The sequence below is a fragment of the Micropterus salmoides genome, unplaced genomic scaffold (assembly GCF_014851395.1).
Source record: "Micropterus salmoides isolate LMB-PRFRI ecotype aquatic unplaced genomic scaffold, ASM1485139v1 Ms_hic_scaffold_16, whole genome shotgun sequence".
Taxonomy (NCBI): Eukaryota; Metazoa; Chordata; class Actinopteri; order Centrarchiformes; family Centrarchidae; genus Micropterus; species Micropterus salmoides.
The window spans coordinates 24,363,628-24,376,525 of NW_024040707.1; the positions used below are offsets into that span (position 1 = coordinate 24,363,628).

The following is a 12,898-nucleotide window of genomic DNA, read 5'->3' on the forward strand; positions in this document are numbered from 1 at the left end:
TCTGTTATAATTTTCGTTAACTGTATGCTGTCTGCTTTGCAGCAGACGTCAGTTACAAATGACAATGAAAACATGCCTTGTAAGGCTGCAGTATTGATTGTCTGTTCTGTTTGTGTTTATAGCTGTTGGAAGTGAGGCAGAGTGTACTGGCAGAAGATGATGTGGCGTCATCATAGATCTGATGTCGTATGAGAAAGATAGCAGCTTTGAGGGGGTGTCATGGTGGATTGTGCGAATCCCAAATTGCTCCCCAAAGGCTCTTAAGATGGCACTACCCACATTTGAAGTCGGAGTTCGTTAAATACAGAGTATGTAAACGGGGAAAGGTCTTGTAAATAGTAAAAAATAGCTGACTTCCTATTGGGTTTAGGGTATGGCTCCAAGAGATTTATTTTTAAGTCTAGAGATGATACATCAGCCCCCCATGTTTTGTACAGCTAGGCAAAAAATGCGGCAGGGGCGGGTTTGTTGAAATCTTGTAGGGGGCTCTATTGAGCCAATTTTCCATAACCATGCGCCCAAACCATATCAGACAATAAAAAAGAACACTTTTGACGTGCATGCCTTAAGGGGGCACTATAGAGACAACATGCATTCCAAAGTCCCAAACATGACATCAATATAAGTCTGGCTGCAAAGTTTTATGGCTCTTTGAGCATCCTAAAGGCCTCAAACACATGTTTAAAATATTGAAAATGATGCAGGAAGTGCAAAGTGGCTGACTTCCTGTTGACCAAAATGTCATAAAAAAAGCAGAAACGTGGTCTTTGAAATAAGAGCAATAATCCCAAAAAATCTCAATACAGATCAAAGGAACTTTGTCCAGAACATATTGTTTGTTTAGGGGCGCTATTGAGCCCCCTGGCCAAGCTTGACCCCAATCACTGCAGAACTTTGGATTTCCCACCAGTCCTTAGGTGTGTGCAAACATTCGTTTGGATTTGAGTATCCTAAGACTAGGAGGAGTTTGTTAAAGTACGGAGAGTGTAAACGGGGTAAAATTTCGTAAATAATTCTAAATGGCCGACTTCCTGTTGGGTTTAGGGTAGGGCTCCAAGAGACTTATTTTTAAGTCTAGAGATGATACATCAGCCTCTCACATTTCATTTCGTACAGCTAGGTAAAACGTACGGCAGGGGCTGCTTTGTTGAAATTTTGTAAGGGTCGCTATTGAGCCAATTTTCCACAACCACGCCCCCAAACCATATCAGCCAATACAACAACAACAACCTCTCACTCCCTATTGCCAATAGGCGGCGATGACTATGAGTGAATATGAGCTTGTAGATGTGTTCAGGGCGGGACTTTTATCAAACGTGTAAAATTTGGTACAGATTTGAGCAACATATACCACTGTGTATACTACGTTATGCTAAAAATCTCGTAGCGCCACCTACAGCTTAAAGAATGCATAACATGCCACATACTTGCTCAGCGCACTTATCAATTCCGTTTTATTCCTTTTGGTTAAAACACCCTGACCAGGAATTTATCTGTCAATATTTGGATCTGAAGGGCAATGTCTTAACCACTGGCTTACTAAGATAAAATGCTTAAGGTGTGTTATTAAACTTTTCCTTTCATCGTGTGTGGTCACATAACATGTAATGCCCCCAAAGCACCAATAGAGGGGAATCTATGACCAAAAATGCCTGCTACAGCAGAATATTGGCATGTAGATGTGTTGGGGGTGGTACCATTATCAATCACAAAGTTAAACGTTTCATCACAGCATAGAAGTAGTCACTCCCTATCGCCAGTAGGTGGCATTATGAGTATGAGTGAATATGAGCTTGAAGATGTATTCAGGGCGGGACTTTTATCAAACATATAAAATGTGGTACAGATTTGAGCATATACAGTGAAGAAACAACAACTTCCTGTGTCTTGGCAAAGAGTGGAACTTTCCTGCCTCGTAGACTGTTGTGTATATTCTGGAAGTATTTATTGACATTACAGTTCATATTATCGTTTGATTTAATGATAAGTCTGGCATGATCATTGAGGTTATTAATTTAAGGTTGAATCATTCTCTCTACATGATCCCTCTACACTTACTGTGTGTATGTGTTATTCACCATTATTTGCCGAGTCAATATGATAAGCAGTTTTGCAGGGCCAGAGATGAAAAATTACACAATATGACACAATAGAAAATTACCAAGGATGAAGATTTTGGAGTGGGAAAAGTACCCTAGTAGAAGGTTCCAGAGAATTAAAAACATATTAGGGAAAAAAGGCGGGAATTGCACAAAGATAACCACCTAAATAGGAGAAGATTGAGGATTATAAAGTTATTATAAATATAAGGTTGGACTGTTAGTTATTGACTAGTATTACTATTCTTAAAGTGGGAGAGAAGTTTATTTTTTTTTTAACTGGCCTAGCCCCGAACTTTTCTTCGTCAATAATGCCGCGCCGCACCAGGAGAGTTGAGTAGGAGCTGGAGGACTTTGACAAGACGAATAACCTGTGTCTCAGAGACACATGCGTGCATATTAAAAGATAAGCAGCATATTAGTGTGTCTGAGTGCAGGATTCTCTGCTCATGTAAAGTTTTTGAAAGTTTCCTCACTCTTGAACCTAGTAAAAATTATGTATGGCAATTGTTAAAAGTTAAACCAAATTTGCTAAAATGAACTGAACCATATTCACTAAAAATTTAAAATAATAATCTGAATTGTATGCAAATTAAGAACCACTGGTGGTTCAAGGATCGGTGCAAACATATGGTTGATGCAGGCAGGAGCTCTGTATGAGTGTGACTGTAGTGTTTGTGCTAAACTGTGTATTTCATGTTAGTTAAGTTACACATTGTGTTGAACCTATAGAGGGGCAGATTAGAAGCAATAGATTGCTTAGATAAAGGCGAGGAATAATCTGTTCGAGATAGGTAGTGCATGCTCATTAAGGCAAATGAGTAACAAGCATTTAAGTTGAGAAAAGAGAGAAACACACAGGCGCTTTTAGATACTGCTGACTTACACTCACCTAAAGGATTATTAGGAACACCATACTAATACTGTGTTTGACCCCCTTTCACCTTCAGAACTGCCTTAATTCTACGTGGCATTGATTCAACAAGGTGCTGAAAGCATTCTTTAGAAATGTTGGCCCATATTGATAGGATATTTGTGGGATGCACATCCAGGGCACGAAGCTCCCGTTCCACTACATCCCAAAGATGCTCTATTGGGTTGAGATCTGGTGACTGTGGGGGCCATTTTAGTACAGTGAACTCAATGTCATGTTCAAGAAACCAATTTGAAATGATTCGAGCTTTGTGACATGGTGCATTATCCTGCTGGAAGTAGCCATCAGAGGATGGGTACATGGTGGCCATAAAGGGATGGACATGGTCAGAAACAATGCTCAGGTAGGCCGTGGCATTTAAACGATGCCCAATTGGCACTAAGGGGCCTAAACTGTTCCAAGAAAACATCCCCCACACCATTACACCACCAGCAGCCTGCACAATGGTAACAAGGCACGATGGATCCATGTTCTCATTCTGTTTACGCCAAATTCTGACTCTACCATCTGAATGTCTCAACAGAAATCGAGACTCATCAGACCAGGCAACATTTTTCCAGTCTTCAACGGTCCAATTTTGGTGAGCTCTTGCAAATTGTAGCCTCTTTTTCCTATTTGTAGTGGAGATGAGTGGTACCCGGTGGGGTCTTCTGCTGTTGTAGCCCATCCGCCTCAAGGTTGTGCGTGTTGTGGCTTCACAAATGCTTTGCTGCATACCTCGGTTGTAACGAGCGGTTATTTCAGTCAAAGTTGCTCTTCTATCAGCTTGAATCAGTCGGCCCATTCTCCTCTGACCTCTAGCATCAACCAGGCATTTTCGCCCACAGGACTGCCACATACTGGATGTTTTTCCCTTTTCACACCATTCTTTGTAAACCCTTGAAATGGTTGTGCGTGAAAATCCCAGTAACTGAGCAGATTGTGAAATACTCAGACCGGCCCGTCTGGCACCAACAACCATGCCACGCTCAAAATTGCTTGAATCACCTTTCTTTCCCATTCTGACATACAGTTTGGAGTTCAGGAGATTGTCTTGACCAGGAGCACACCCCTAAATGCATTGAAGCAACTGCCATGTGATTGGTTGATTAGATAATTGCATTAATGAGAAATTGAACAGGTGTTCCTAATAATCCTTTAGGTGAGTGTATATTGTAAGGTTTCAGCTGAGTGTTGGAGTGTTTCAGTGGTTGGTTAGGCCTGCATGGGGAAGTGTACTGTCTCACGCAACCACTAGGAACCTGAATAGGACTGCAGCAAGTTAGGAGAATATTGCATGCTTAAAATTAGAGTTAAAAGTGGATTGAGGCATTTTATGTAGGTAAAATTGCGTTCTAAGAAGGAACGGTCTACATAAGAGATAAAAGAGTTAAAAGGCCTATGTAATATAAAACTGGGTTTGAGTTAGGGACCGTAAGGAGTCAGAATATTAGAAAACCTTATGTGCATGTAAATATTGCTAACAATAGAGTTGATAGCTGTGTGTAAACTAAAGTGTATATAAATGTTAAAATTGTATAAGAAATTGAATACTCAGGCCTAAAATAATAATACCAAGCGTTAATCAAATTTGTGTCTTGAAGCTTCATGTAGATGACCACCTGATAATAATTGTGTAATAATAGTTGAAATACCTGATTAATACTAGACTATTATAAAGTTTTATGATAATAGATAAATAGAGTTGATATGGTGATATATCAATAAGTTGATTGAAGAATGAATATACATTGATAAAATAGTTAATGTGGACTATTATAGTGTAAAAGATGGCTCTGATGTAGTCTTCGATCAAATTGTGATATAGTTATGTGTAAAATTAAGTTCTAATGCAGCAGTCCATGGCTGAATATAAAGACTGAATTAAGAGAAGGAAAAAAAAGGAGTTCGCTCACACTAACAGAGTGTGCAGCGCCGGAGGGGCACAAAGCTGGAGCTGAGGTGCAGCTGTGACTGTGTATGTGTGGTATGAATGTGTGTGTGTGTGTGTGTGTGTGTGTGTGTGTGTGTGTGTGTGTGTGTGAGACAATGTGTATTAATATGTGGGTTTGAATTTCCCTCATTAATTAAGCTGATGGGGGAAAAAGCAGTGAACCATGCACTAGAGAGCTGCATTGGGATTGGGATCCCGCGGGACCCTACACAAATCGCGCGGGAGCGGGGGGGTTTTACCTCTGCTACGGGCGGTTAAAAAATATACTGCGGGTCCGGCAGTACCACTGATATGATGTAGTCAACAAACAAAGTTAAAAAGAAGATTGAAGTGAGTGAATCCCGAGAACATACTGCAAGGACCAGCGACCTCAAGTACGGGAGGTGGACATGCTGACGAGGAGGGTAAAGCCCGTGGCCACTGGCGTCAGTCACCAGTGCATGTCTTAACGTGTCGGGAGTGAGGTTTGATCACTGCACATCCTTGCTGGCTTCCGTCACACGGGCTTATACAATACAAGACCAAAGGAAGGCAAGTCTGATATTAGGTAAACTTCTCAGTTCTTATTGAAAAAAATGAATGCAGTGATTTATGTCGGTATTTCTGAACGTTTAGCATAGCCCAAACATTTGTGTCCCTTTTTTACTGTGCATGTCACAATGTTTGCAGGTGCGGGCGGGAGTGGATACACATGTTGCAGGAGCAGGCGGTAATGGTCACAAAATCAGAGTGCAGGGGCGGGATCAACAAAATAATCCCGCGCAGTTCTCTACCATGCACCTTGCAGCCTCTGAAACTTAGCAACTGCTGGGTCACCAGTCACAACACAGATAAAAGAGCTTTGTTGTATAATCAGCCAATCAACACAACCGATTTGTGAACAATTTGATATTTTATTTGTATGGATGAAGTAAAAAAGTGAGCCCTTTAGAAAGTTTAAAAACTGGTAAAAACTGTCCAGATATTTTGATGAGAATTCATAATGGCCGGCAATGCAGGAATGGCCTGTCACTCCTTTGGAAGTTCACAGAGCTAAATCTATAAATCTGATGGATTTTAAAAAACCCATGTGAGATAGCAAAACAAATGTTTCTACATTTCTGGTGTAAAATGATGCAGGAAGAGTTCAAATTGTGGTCACGCACTCTAACTCACGCAATACATACCCATTGTAAAAGCAGAAAAGAGCTGAAAAACCCCCATAAAACTTTAACAGCAATATTGAAAAAGGTATTAAATATATGAAAAAGCTGAATACAACTTTAATACCTGAAGGATTTGTGAACAGTTTAAAGCTGAAATGATGAATGTAGTCGAAGGTATGCAGAACTTGTAGCAATTCTAAAAAAAAAAAAAATAAACTTAAAATATATATATTTTTAAGTATAAAAGGTAGTAAAAAGTTTTTTCCATCATGTCCTTAAAGGTCAAGTGTGTAAGTTTGAATGACATATTGCACCCCCCCTCCCCTATCCAAGCGAGTTGTATAGCTACGGTGCCTGAGACAGGACAAAGATGACATCTGTGAGATAGCAGAGAGTTGCCAGTGTAGGTACTATATCCATGCTGCCTGCCAGATCCCTATCTGCACATGCGTAAAAGTGGACCTGTCTGTCAAAGCAGGTTACCACAAATGTGCCTATTCTGTTGTGGTAGCAGCCCGGCTGACGGTGAGTGTCCTGGTTTTTTCTCCTTTTTATCAGTTTTTCTGCTTTTTTCCTTGGTTTCCTGTTCTCTGCCTGCCTCCCTGTGTTTTCTCCCCTGTGTGCTCTCTCTCTCCCTCTGCTCCTGAGCCCAGCCAACTACCTGCACCTGCATCTCATCAGCCACCTCGTCAGCCTGCCACACCTGCCAGTAATCACCTCATGACTGCCTGTATTTCAACCCCGGTTCTCCACACCATCCTCGCTTGATCGTTGTTGCTCCTTACCCGGTGCCACTTCCGTGTTCAGGCTTCCATGTTTCTTATTTTTTCACATTTACCCTGTGCCTTGTCGCTGTCTTCCCTAACCTTGTCTCTCTGTCTGTTTCCCTCCCAGGTACACTCACCCTTGTCCTCCGTTCGGCTGGGCTCATCCACCGGCCCTCTCCTCCTCTGACCTCCCTCACGGCGTCCTCCCTGTTCCCCCGCCTCTCCTCGCTCCCTGGCCCCCTGTCTCCTTGGTTCCCCGTGCCTGTGCTTCCCCGACGTCCTCCTCTCCCTCCCCTCCAGTCCCTCTCCCCCTTTTTCCCCTCAATAAACCTCCTTCCCTCAGAGTGCTGCATTTGGGTCCTCTCTGTCCACACACCCCAATCCCGTAACATATTCATAATTATTCGTGTGTTGTTGTATGTTCTCATCTCAGGGCATCAAATACTTACGCTTTATTAGTGTTATTTGATGCAAAAGTTACCCATTGCCATCCGTATGAGAAGCCTCCGGGTGCTTCTGAATGAGACGCCCTGTCTAGACCGGTAGCTAGCTAGGTAGCTAGCACGTTAGCTACGTTAGTATAAAATGCGTTGACAGCCAGCTTCCCAAAGCATCTTACCCTTACCCTAACCGTCAGGGTGTGTGCCTAAACCTAAGTCAGCGATTGTATGCATAACCGGCTAACTATTACTTGGATCATTTTGGCAGATTTGCGGTTACCTTCTTTGACTGACAGAACCACTTTTGTGCATGTGCAGAGCGGATCTTGCTGCTGGTATGGATTTGGCACTGACGGCCAGTCAAGAAATCAGGTTTCTTTAGATAGATATATTAAGAAATTCTATTTACTTAATTATTCAGTAACACCATATTTTTTTGAACATTATTGTTACTTCAAGAAATGAAGTATTACATGATGTCTCATACTCCTGTAATGCATTATTTTACATCTTGGGAGGGTTGGCTCATCTGGACTAACATACCAAAGTAAATGAAGAACATCTCAAAAACTATCACATCTAGTGCATCAAGTATGACCACTAACAGATACCAGGAAAATGTAAACCTCTGTTTCTGCACCACAGTCCATTATAAACCACATAATACATGAAGTTTACAAAGGCATTGGCTGGTGAGGACCAAGGCTCCTCTTGCTTTGCTTAATTAAATAAGCAATCTGCAAATCTTACCAAAATGTCTGTTTTGAAATACAACAGAAACACAAAGTAGTACTGACATCCATAATTTCAGCTTGTAGTAAAACAGTGCAACGTTTTTAAAGGGCATTTAGCATGTGAAAGTACAAATTACACATTTGTGTGCACATTTGAAGCAATATCCAATAATAACTTAATGCAAATTTGTAAAGTATTCATTATTGGTCACTTGATAGGCACACGGTCTTGTTATATATCGCCATTAGAAGTAAAGAGAAACATGTTTTCCACCAGGGCAGTAAAATGTGAAGTTTAGCTGCTGATCTGAGCTTCCCTGCTGTTATCTTTTATTGCCAATAATATTCATCAGCTGTTTGACTCACGAAGGTAAAGGCACATTTCTGTCCACATAACAGAAGCTGGAGAAGAACTACATGACATTACAATCCAACTACATATTTTTTCTACCAGCGCAAAAGTTTAGCTGGCTGATCTGAGCTTCCATGCTGAAAGCTGCCTTTTATTGCCAATTAGTGATCAGCTGATTGTCTCACCAACATAACAAAACCAAAACAGAGTGCTGGAGAGCGAGAGTAACTACATGAAACTAATCCAACCACATGTTTTTTTCTACCAGTGCAGTAAAAGACTGGACAGCAGAGCACACAGGTGTCGTGCTGAATAGTGATCGTCCACCGAAATCTGATTTCCGTGTAGCATATTAAAGCTGTTATCACAGAGTCTCTTTACGACTAAGTTACAGCTGCATCTCAAACAGACATAACACGCAAATAATAATTTTATGTCCATGGTAGCAAAGAGCAAAAGTATGTCTTTGTGATCCTTTAACGTTTCTTTTAACGGAATAATCACAATTGTGGCCAAATAAGAGTTTGCAGTTTATAATGTAACTAGGCGTGACATACACATGATTATAGGCAATAATAGAAGGCTGTTGTTGCCGATGGTTTATGTGTTTGGTGTACGTCTAATATTCTTGTTTATATATGGAAACAGACTGTAGCCTATAATTAACATGACTTACTGCGGAATTACACGTAAAATAAAACCACGATCTCTTTTGCAATTATCCTTATGACTCTTAATTATTGAACTTGTTGTGTACCGACCAATCCAGTCCTTTTTACTTGTTGAAATACCTTTAATGGCCAATACAACCCATATTCCACTTCCAGAGAGAGATTGCAGCATCTACTTATTGACTGAAAGGTAGATTCTGCCTCAAAATGACTTGATTTCATTCATACGAGTTATATTTGACAAATTCTAACTCACCAAGTACTTTTTACCTCTTTAAATACCTTTAAATGGCCAAAACAAAACATAAAAGGCAGTATTCTGCTTGCCAGACAGTGATTGCAGCCTCTACTTATTGACTGAAAGGTTATTTCTGCCCTATAATGACTTGATTATATTCATGAAGGTTATATTTGACAGATTATAAACCACAACTGTCCCTCTTTTTTATGTCATATATAATAACATATTTTTGAGGACATACTGACCACCAAACCAAAAATGTCCCCGGTTTTCATTTCAGAAATCTGGTCACCTTATTTTATTGCCAATTAGTGATCAGCTGATTGTCTCAAGAACATAAGAGACAAAGCCAAAACAGAATGCTAGAGAGAGAGTAATTACATGAAAGTAACTATATATTTTACACCACAAGCCAAAGCCAGCGCTGGAGAATAAATCAAGCCAACTAAGGCCCTGTCTACACAAACACTGGTATTTTCATAACTGTGACTTTTTTTGCGCGGTTCGGGCCGTTCGTACACACGGAAACACAGTCAGGTCACTGAAATCGAACAGTTTTGAAAACCCCTGCCAGGGTGAGGATTTTCAGAAACGCCGGTTGCAGTGTTGTCGTGTGGAGAGTAAAACCGGGGTTTTTGCCTTGCAATGTCAGAGTGTGCGCCGTTATCCGCTGTGTTTGATGTCAGATTGTGCGCCACTGCCTGCTTTGTTTACAATTTTATGATTTTTCTGCCAAGGCAGTAAAGGTTTAGCTGGTTGATGCTTCCATGCTCTAAGCTAACGTTACAGTTTTATTGCCAATTAACATTACTGATCAGCTGATTGTCTCGCTAACGTAACCGATAAAGCCAAACCACATTCTGTAGAATAAGTAGGCGACATGAAATTAATCCAACTACATATTTTACACCACTGATGGGAAACACTTCACGTCTCTTGGTGATCATGGCCAGCTTCAAGCTAAAGCTATCAAACAACAGCTTTCATTTGCATCGCTAAAGTCTGAGAAACTTAAGTTAATTACCTGTAAAACTCCACATCCGTGATTTCTGCCGTCAGCTGTCTGTATCTGTCCCGACTCCGTCTGGCTTCATGGTATAAAGATCCACAGGCTGTGGGCTCTCGTGCTAAATAACACGTGTGTGCTGGTTCATTTGTCCAAATGTCGCTTCTCTTAATAATAATTAATTAATTAATTAATATAATAAAAACACAACGGTTCATTATGTAAGGTCTTTATACACCACTGAAAACATAGTTATGGATATTATATTACATTTCTGTCACTAGATCCTCAGAAATATTATACACTGAACCTTTAAAGAGCTGAAAAGTTTCTGTAGCACAAAGAATGAAGGAGCAGTAACAAGCCAAAAAACATGCAGAAGAAAAATAATAAAGATTTGGGTAACATTGTGAATGCTATAGGCCAATTATATGTTTGTAAACATTTGCGATGCGTGCACACAATGGTTGCAGAAAACCCAGAGGAGAGAGAGAGAGCAGCTAGCTAGTGAATTAATATGATATGGTACACAAAGTAGTTAGATTTCAAAACATTACATTTTATAGTGATTAGATGCTACATTTTAAAAATGTTTTCCGCGTACTACAACCTCTTGTCACCCAGTGATAAGATCCGTATGCCATAGTGCCTTGTCAATGGTTAAACGACAAAACGAAATGGCCAAGCATTCAGTGGCCAGAAATACATAATTACCTGAATGATACTCCAACTGTTTATACCCAGGAGAAGTTAAAATCGTACAAGTCTCTTAATGCCTACAACTTTGTTCTGTGTGGTCATGTCCAAGACATATAACTTCATGATTACCAAGTTCAACACTTCGTAGTGCTGAAGACGGAGGGTTGCCTAGCCAGGACAGGGTAAGATGACGGAGTTGTACAATGCTTGGGTTAGCATTAGCAAGACCAACAACTGTATTCTGGCTGTGTAACAAAAGAAATTTACTAAATTGTATTACATTTTCATTATTATTTACCAATCCAGTCAGTCTCAGTTAGTCTTTAAGTTTGCATGTGCGTGTAAGTAAACTGTTAGTTGGTGAGATGAGATGAGATAATATAACGTTTATGTAGGCTACAATACAATGACAGTTGCATAGTTGTGTGTGCGTGTTCATGTGCATGTTGGGAGCTGGGAACCGGTGAGAAAATGTCTGATACCCAGTAACTTTACAAGTAGAAATAATAATAATTTAGTTCTACTTAACGGTTCCTGATTTGTGATTTGTTTACATACACGATGTGGCATATCTGTTAAGTTAGCAGTGCGTGTGCATGTCTGTGAATGTGCGTGCATGCACGTGTTATCAAGCTAACTGTGAACTGCCGTGTCTGTAGGCTGGATGAAAAGTTTAGCTGTAGGGAAGATGTACAGAAATACAAACCAGGCCCAAGTCTTCATGCACTACAAAGCAGAGGTTGAAAGGAGGACGATGAAAAGGGAGATATCTAAGTTTAAGGGTGCTCCGATCGATCGGTCACCGATCGTAATCGGCCGATAATGGCTTTAACTGGTTTGATCGGTGGTCGCTAAAAAGGCCGATAAGAAAAGCCGATCAGATGATGCAATACTCGCCAGACAAACAGCAGCTGTAAAGGTTTCAAGATCCAAACATTCAAAAAGGGAGATGCATCACTATAACAGACGCAACACTGCATGAAAAAGTGGGATTTTTGGCAGTTAATGGCACGTTAAAGTTTAGGTTAACGGCTACACATGGGAATTTCTGGCCAGCACTGAAAATTGTCAGGAACTGCTGGGAATTGACATGGATTTTGTTTGTCAGTGTTGCCCCCCATGACCCGCCTTCCCCTTGGTCTGGGGGAGGCTTTCACATGTAAATGATAATGCTGAAAGTTATACAAATACAATTCAGGTAAGCCCCCACTGGTCAGAGGTGACACCTCCAGAAATCAAGTAACTAAACAGAATGAAGGAAAGGGGGCAAAAGTAATTGGAGGAAGAGAGTAAAGGACAGTGTTTCTACAATGTGCAGAGGATAGTTGGAGAAATGTGCAGGATGGAACAGGAGAGACCAAACAATCATATCAAGACTTATATTTGTACACACTGGACTAAACAGCACATACCGTAAAACTTCAATTAATAGCTGAGTCCCAAATAACTACCTACCTCCTTCACTGGCCTGGTGTGGGAACACATTTTGACAAATAAACGTCTGCCTCAATTAAATGCGTGGTCTAGTTTTTATAGAAGTTCTTTGTATGTGAAATAAAAAAACTGTTTCATAGTAGTTTCAGTTTTGTGCAAAGGAATTAAAGGCCTGTCCCATATGGATGCCTGTCCCAAATATAGCCAGGGTCAATTCAGTGATTTTAGCAAATAAAAGCCTGTGCTATTATTCAAAGTCTTACAGTAATTCAAAATAGGCAAATATAACTCAGGCTGTTGTGCAAGTGTGTTGTGTCTGTGGGCAAGAACAAACAGCAGAAGTATGAGGAAGAAAGAAGGTAGCTGGGTCAAAACCTCAGAATGATAAAAGGTTTTGGTTTAATAATAATTAATTAATGTTTAATTGTTTTTCAGTATCTCAG

General features: G+C 40.5%; 1 protein-coding gene across 1 annotated transcript in view; it reads right to left on the reverse strand.

Moving 5' to 3' along the window:
- Window positions 1-12,506, reverse strand: part of bsna (bassoon presynaptic cytomatrix protein a) — a 108,364-nt gene extending 95,858 nt beyond the window's left edge. Inside the window, exon 1 of the mRNA XM_038721940.1 lies at window positions 12,477-12,506. Within this exon, the coding sequence (XP_038577868.1) occupies window positions 12,477-12,506 (30 nt within the window). The remainder of the gene's footprint in view (window positions 1-12,476) is intronic.
- Between the last annotated feature and the right edge of the window lie 392 nt (window positions 12,507-12,898).